At 39.8% G+C, this 8,283-nt stretch overlaps 1 protein-coding gene across 1 annotated transcript; it reads left to right on the top strand.

Annotated features, from left to right (window-relative positions):
* Positions 1–2,963: 2,963 nt before the first annotated feature.
* LOC130409499 (zinc finger BED domain-containing protein 5-like) lies at positions 2,964–4,802 on the top strand. The gene has a single exon (XM_056733506.1). It carries the CDS (start codon positions 2,973–2,975, stop codon positions 4,377–4,379), a length of 1,407 nt encoding a protein of 468 aa, XP_056589484.1. The 5' UTR covers positions 2,964–2,972; the 3' UTR covers positions 4,380–4,802.
* Positions 4,803–8,283: the final 3,481 nt, after the last annotated feature.

Here is an 8,283-nt window from a genome sequence, read left to right as displayed (position 1 = left end):
AGTTGCAGTTCGCAAGCCTAAGAATGTGACTGAACTGGAGGCTTTTGCCCATGATGAATGGGCGAAGATACCCGTAGATCGCTGCAAGACACTTGTGTCAAGCTATGCTTCACGTTTAAAAGCTGTTATAACTGTAAAAGGATGTTGTACTAAGTACTAAGATTGAATGTCACTTGGGGGTTGAATAAAACTGATAATGATGTGAGCTCAAAAAAGACATTTGTGGTTATTTCATTATAAATGTTATGTTATATTTGCCTGTCCTACACGTGCCTCTTTGATTTAATTGTAAGCAGGATGACTGAATGATCATAATCAATGTCAAACCGACCAAAACAATCAATTTCAGTGGGGGTTGAATAATTTTGAACACAACTGTATAAGGTGTCCAGGGAATAGTTGGTTTAGAAAGAATGAAATTTGGAAACAGGAGAAATGATGTCTTAATATGGATGCGTGTTGGGCATTGTCTACTGCACTGGTTCTCAACCGGTGGGGCGCGCCCCCCCGGACACTCTCCCGGGGGGGCGCGAGTAGACTACAGGATGGGAGAGAAAAAAAAAACTGAAAAAATATTTTTTTTAACTTTCTTTTTATCACTAAACTACTTTCATAAAAAGTTATAGTTGTGTATATACATAACTCCTGAATAAAAATTAAAATGTGTTTGGACTGATTTAAAAAAAAAGAGTTTTGAACAAATTTGATTGGTTTGTGGATAGTGAGCGCAAATGCAGGTGAAAAGCGGTTTTATTAAGCGAGTCATTGAGTCGTTCATTCAAACGATTCGTTCAAACGGCCGATTCATCATGAATGAGACAGATGTTTGTGCACGGGTCATTGAATCCATGACTCAATCGATTCGTTCAAAACACTGAATCATTCAAAACAAGATTGATTGTTGCTGTGAGATGCGCTATGCTGTGATCTTTGTTTGGATTCATCGGATCTATTTTCGCTGCTAAAATAGACCAAAACAGTCATTATTTCGTCAAAAATGTAAGTGACTTACTATTAATAACTTGTTTGTTGAACTGTCATATGAAATCAATGTCACATTTTCAATCGTGAGGTGATGGTAAATTAAGTGACGGTCAATTGTCAGCTCTCTTGGTCGTCAGGTCGTGTGATGCATGTTGCTGAACTGCATTCAAAAGTTATAAATATAAAATCACCACATTTAACTGCACTATGTCAATTTAGTTTATTTGTGTGTGCTGCGCTCATAGACTTTAGAAAACGGCGCTCATTTGTTTGATTTCTCCTCGAGAAGCTGCGCAAGCCTCAAAAGTCCGAAACTGTCTTATTCGTTTTTTCATATTCGTCATTTGGTGGCTCTCAATTGTCAAAAACAACCCTCAAAATAATTGCTACGGATGCGAAAAATGCAGAAAATTGAACCATCAGAATTAATTTTTATGACGGGCGGAAGTTTCAGAGATTGCAAACATATAAAACCTGAGGTCCTATTTAGTTATATATATATATATAGCCTATATATATATATAAAACGAATAAACTAGTCAGAATATAGGCTACAGCTAAAGCTTTCCTTTAGTTTTTGTGAAATACACGCAGCCACGCACACAAAAAAACATTTTTAAATACATTTATGTTGTTAATAAATAAAAAACACTAAATTGTTGTAACAGCAATATCTCCAAGTTTTGTTTTTCACTGTAAAAATGTAATAATTTGCCAATGCAAAGAGAGTACCGCCACCTTTTCCCCCACTTCAAGCACTGCTTATAACACAAACAAATCATCCTCCTGGCGACTTGTTTTTGTCAATGTGACAAATCCAGCGAATTTTACTGTTGTTTTTGGAGATTTTTGTGGTGTTTGGAGACTCGAAAGCACGAGTCACTCTGCAGTTAGGCCTACTGTTCACAACGAGCAGCGGGTGCTGCCGTTAGCCCCTCTCCCGTCCAAAAGCACTTCAAGGCGGTCAGACTCTCAGTAGCCTCACGCAGCACTCAGAGCAGAGAGGAGACACACACCCCTCCGCGTCCAGGCTGCAAATGAATCGCGCATGCGCATGGCCGCCGCCGTTCCCGCCCTAGCTTGCAGAGCGGGTTGTAAATGTAAATGTTCACTCACTCAAAATACAAAAATAAATAACTGCGATTTAAATTGACTCAAGACATAGCTCTCCATTCACTCTAGTCTAGTCTCTTGCCAAGTTCACTTGTGCCAGCTCTCGCTAGTCTGTTATCAATCTCGATTTACATAGGCCTTTACTACAAAACCCCAACAGTCTTTTTAAAGACTAAACCCACAAACATTTTTGTTAAAGATTAGATCAAATCTCAGCCCTTGCCAGTATTTTTTTTAACTGCTAGGCAGTAGCTACACTTAGCTAAAACAACCCACACGACTAAGACACACACACACACACTACAATCTTTAAGTATTCAAATAAAATCTGAATTGTCTGCAAAATAATTATTTTGTTTGTTTAATTAAAGATCGTCCCTAAGTCCCGATTGATTAGCCCCTGATACGTCTCTCAACACAGCCACACACACAGTTACATATTGCCTAAACTTTATTTAAAACACATAACAAAAATGGAGAAATTTCTTGTGCGGACCAACAAGCCAACCGACGCACCACCAGCTGCAAAAAAGCTTAGAAGGTACGATGAAGCATACCTGCAGTTTGGGTTTACAGTTACGGCTGATCTGAGACCTCAGTGTGTCGTGTGTGCCGAGGTGCTGGCAAACGACAGTATGAAGCCCTGCAAATTAAAAAGGCACCTCGAAACAAAGCATCCTGGCATTAAAAATAAGCCAGCTGAATATTTTAAAAGAAAGCTTGATGGCCTCCATCAGCAACAGGCAACCATTTCAGTGCACAGCACTGTGTCTTAACAGTGTTTGGAGGCATCGTATGTAGTGGCCAAAAGAATCGGTAAACTGGGTAAACCGCATACAATCGCAGAGACTCTAATTTTGCCGGCAGCGCAAGACATGTGCAGAATAATGATAGGCGATAGTGCAGCAGCCAAACTCGGTGCAGTACCACTGTCCAATGACACAGTCGCTAGGAGAATTGTAGACATGTCCAATGATATCAGAGAGCAACTGATCGAGTTTGTAAAAAAGAGTCCTTACTACGCGCTGCAGCTGGACGAATCCACTGATATTGCTGGGCAGGCACAGCTCCTCACCTATGTCAGGTATCTACGGGACAAGGCGATTGAGGAGGATGTACTGTTTTGCCGGCCTCTTCAGTTGCACACTACAGGAGAAGCCATTTTCAATGTCCTTAATATTTTTATCCTTGAAAATGGTTTGGCTTGGGACCGATGCGTTGGCCTATGCACGGATGGTGCGCAAGCAATGACGGGGCGTGAGCTTGGCCTAGCTGCTCGAGTTCAGCAAGTAGCTCCACTTGTGAAATGGACACATTGCATGGTCCATCGCGAAGCACTAGCTGCTAAAAAAATGCCGGTTCTTTTTGACTCCGTGCTGAACCAATCCGTGAAAATGATAAATCTTATCAAATCACGGCCGTTAAACTCTCGCTTGTTTGGGGTCCTCTGCCAGGAGATGGGGTCAGGGCACGAACAGCTGCTTCTGCACACTGAAGTTCGCTGGCTCTCCAGGGGGCGGGTGCTACAGCGGTTGTATGAGCTTCGAGAGGAGGTGAAGTGGTTTTTGACAGAAATCAAATCAGATCTGGCGAAGCATCTGGATGACACTATGTGGCTTGCGTCTCTGTCCTATTTGGTCGATATATTTGACCGCTTGAATGGCCTCAACCTGTCTTTGCAAGGCCGCGGAACTCATATTTTGATCCTTGCAGACAAAGTGCACGCCTTCACACAAAAACTAGACCTCTGGCATGGCCGCATCAGTCAAGGGAACTGCGACATGTTTCCCAGCCTTGCAGACTTTATCACTGATGCAGGCACGTCACACGATTTCTCATCCCTATTTCAATCAGCGTCTGAGCACCTGTCAGCAATGAGAAAACAATTTGCGACGTACTTTAAAGAGGATTATCGCTCTTTTGCGTGGGTTCGAGATCCGTTTGTGTGCACAGCAAACAAGCTATCAATTGATATGCAGGAACAGCTTATTGAGCTGAAGAGTGACAGTAGACTGAAGGAACTCTTTAACTCCTGCCCTCTTTCGTCATTCTGGGCAGCATTGATGCAGGAATATCCTGAACTCTGTGACGTCGCCATGAAGATTCTCCTTCCTTTCGCGTCGACATATCTGTGTGAGGCAGGATTCTCAAAAATGACTGCACTCAAAACGAAATACCGCAATCGTGCACAAATCGAGGATGATCTGAGACTATGTTTATCAAACATTGAGCCAAGAATTGGGGATCTTTGCAAGGCAAAGCAGGCTCAGGTCTCGCATTAACATCACGTACCTGCAAGCTTCTGTTACAAAATGCAGATGATACCTACTATTAGGCCTAGTAATAATAACCATAATAAAGCATACATTAATATCAGAGGTCTGGTGCAAATTCCCAATTATAGCAATAGCCTAGTAATGATAATAGGCCTATACTGATGATAATAATAATAATAACAACAACAACAACAATAAAGCATTTAACCTCATATAATTATATAGCAATAGCCTAGTAATGATGATAGGCGTACTACTACTCATAATAATAATAATAATGTCTGCAAGCTCACATTAGAAGTCTGGTTCTACTGCCAATTATAACAATAGCCTAGTAATGATAATAGGCCTACCTACAGCTACTGATGATAATAATAATAATAATGTGGGCCTAAAGATAATAGCCGGCCGGCCATCCATCCTTCCATCCATCCAAGGGTGTGTGGTGTGGGGGGGGGGGGGCGCTGGGGCCCCAACTGCAATAAAGCAGCTTTGGGGGGCCCAGCTTGCAAAAGGTTGAGAACCCCTGGTCTACTGAATCAATGTCTGTTGAGAATTGGGAAATGTGAAACCGGCAAATGTGACAAGGGTGATATGGCAGAAACAATTGAACATTTGTTATTAAAGTGTGAGGCATATTTAAGAGAAAGGTTTCAGTTATCCCAAGCCTTTAATGTTTTGGAAGATAAAGATTTATCTATAAGACACTGTTAGTCAATGGGCCAAAACAGTATAAAATCTATGAAGAATAATTACATTTTTTGAAAGAGACTTATTTGATTAACAGAATTTAGGTTTTTTTCCTAATTCATTGAAGTAACATGTTTTATTTTGTATCATTATGTCACCTTTCATGTAGTACTCCACACTTCAGTCCAGTAGGTGACGGGAATGCACCTTTTAAGTTTAGTTTGCCAACCGCCATTAAAAATCATAAAAAGAAGAAGAAGCCAGATGAGAGAGAGACAGGACTACTACTGGCTACACAAGAACCCTGGACTGTTCAATGGAGAGAGAGACTGAAAGATTCTTACCCGAGACTGTGAAATATACTTTTGATTATTTTGTTGTGAGCGCGAGTGGCACAACATCATGTGAGACCTTATTATTCTAATAAAGCCAGTAGGAATCAAGCTGACTTCTTCTTTCCTTTTCTTGATCGTGTCACACATGGGATTTCCAAATCTGGATCAATTTGACCCAGATTACATTTTTTGAAAAACTGGGCCCAGAAGATCAATAGCCTGAACAAAACATCAGTTTCTTACCTGTACTGTAAAGCACTTTTGTTAGAAGTATTTATGATGCTCTTTGCATCCATTAATAAGACTAAGTATGATACTTGCATGTCTTGCCCATCAAAAGAAATAAAATGTCCTGATGCAGTTGAGGCTCCAGTTGATCTTGGCTGGAAGTGATAAGAGTAAACCAGTTTTATGCAGTTGATCTGTATCTCGAAAGACAAGGCAGCTGCCTGGCACAAACTTAGGGGTCCGGGTGAAGTCTTCTGCTATTCCATCCTGCAGAGATCCCAAAAGGACTGAACCTTTGTAAACGTAGCATGGACAGAACCCGAACAAAAAGAAGAGCAAAAACGCAAGAAGGGAGAAAAGAGAGAAGAACCAGCCAAACTGAAGAGAATGTGATATCTTTTAAGCCGTAAGGATGTCAGATCCTAAAAATCAGGATCTTTTAAAGAGGGGAAGCTCATTTTCGGCCTAAATCATAAAAATTGTCCATTTATTTATATGTAAATTCTGCCCTACGTTCCTTTTCAGACTATATGAATTAATGAACAAACGATCTAATATATATATATATATATATTTAACTCAACGGGAGGAAATGTGGGAATTATGTTAAACTGAAACAATGAATGTGGTGTGAAATTGTGTGAAATATACGATGAAGGTTGCAGCAGTTTGTCTTTTGACCACACATGCAAAATCCGCGATGGGACTGAGTTGGAAATGGAGACACAGAGTGATACGCGTCATAATCTGAAGACCACACCCACACCAACCGTCTCTTTGCATTGCGAGAAGCTGCCGCCTCCTTGTCATTTTTGATTTATAAAAAAAAAAATGTCTAAAAGCTGATATGTGACAATGTGTATAACAAACAAGATAAAAAAAATAAAAAAAATGTTTTTATAAGCTGTCGACCCCAAAAAACGAGCGTTTTAGGACATAAAAGTGGATTAAAAAGAGATGACAGACCCTCCAATCATCACGCAGACGCTCGGAGTCCGGGCCAGCCCACTCCTCCATTCATCCCAGAGACGCTGAGCGTCCGTGGGCGGGACATAACCGCAGCATTATCCAATGACCGTCTTGTTTCTAATCACTGAAAAAAAACTGTTTAATGCAGCCCCATTGAAGTCAATGGACGCTGGGCTTCAACAGAGTAATGCACTGTACGCTACGGGAATGAATGAGAAGGAAATCGAGTCAGCCGACCGAAGTAGCTGATTCTGAACGAAATTGTTTTCGTTCGAGATAAACGTGTTTAACGCATTTTTAGTCAATAAAATGTTAACATAATAGTACATATATTTGACCATATATTTTTTGACAATTATAGGGGAACCTGAGCGTCTGCTAAAGGTGTGACTGCACCAATCAGGAGATGTCACCTTTGGAGGGAAAATGTATTGTCTTTGTCTTACAAATTGTTATTTTCGCATGAGGCTGATTGGATGAATATTAAAAGAGTCACCAAAACACAACAGACATTAACATTAAGGAAATCACAAATGCAGCTCGTAAACACCAAACATGATCTAGATATCATCTTGGTAAAATGAGTTACTACAAATCTAATAATTTCATTAGCTGTATACATACTTTGGATCAATGTTTGAGGCAGACATAACAACAAGAACATCAATACATGTAAAATGTATATATAAATACTTTTCTATGTAAATGTACTTTATTCCTTTCCCCAAAGTGAATAAAGAGCATGCATCTCCCTACATCCATTAGATCGTAAAAGAGTCTTATCTTGATGGTTTGGTTGTGTGTTGCTATGGTCACCAGAGATCTGGTCCTGCACACTAGGTGTTAGTTTCAGATTGGGATTAGTCCTGGTAACTGGCTTGCTGGTTGTGTGAGGGGTGTTGTGTTATTATATTTAAGATATATAACTAGTTATCTAGTCTAGTCTGATCTTTCTCAGGCCCTACAGCTTATAAAAGGCAAATTTGAAGTGCTCTCTAAATGTTTTCAAGAGCTATATAAATCATCCAAAGGAAGGATTTTCAAATAGAAGAGCCAATTTTAGAAACACATTTTAGGCCAAGTCATTCCATTTATTCATTTTTTGTCTTTCCACAGAAAGAAAGAAAATAATGTAATGGCAGTGTCACGCAATGTAAGAATGTGGCCTGACCAGTCAATCAAATGTAACGCCAATTAAAAACATCAATAGGTACAAGAATGAATGAGGCTAAGTTGTTTACTAGGGAAATGGGGAGTGGTGACAGGAGTAGAGTGAGCCTCTTCAGACGAAACTATTTTAAGTTTCACATAACACAGTTTTACGTAACTTAACTATGTATTTATGCAAAACGTTCTCCAACTCCATGTGTTGTTTGTCTAACCCGTTTTATGGGTAGTGCTAATGAGTATTATTCGAATGACCATATCAGTATGTTCTGGTTTTTGGGAGTTTATAATTTGCAAAACTGCATTAGAGCATGTCAGTTATATATTTTACCCTGAACTGTATTTCATACACAAATCAGTATATTTCCTAACATATTTCTCATTACAAACCCATGAATTGAATGAACAGCCTTGTTTTACCAGTATGTTAACTTTACAATACTAAGTTTACTGTAAACCAACACAAATTGATGGCACTGATGGATTGGATTTCGAAGATAAACTGCATGCGAAGAACATAA

The sequence above is a fragment of the Triplophysa dalaica genome, chromosome 20 (assembly GCF_015846415.1).
Source record: "Triplophysa dalaica isolate WHDGS20190420 chromosome 20, ASM1584641v1, whole genome shotgun sequence".
Taxonomy (NCBI): Eukaryota; Metazoa; Chordata; class Actinopteri; order Cypriniformes; family Nemacheilidae; genus Triplophysa; species Triplophysa dalaica.
Note: the sequence above shows the minus strand (reverse complement) of the source record. Positions and strands in the feature narration are given on the sequence as shown.

Bases quoted from the DNA above. Each gene is read 5' to 3' on its own strand.
- LOC130409499 (XM_056733506.1), top strand. From the start codon at position 2,973: ATGTGCAGAATAATGATAGGCGATAGTGCAGCAGCCAAACTCGGTGCA.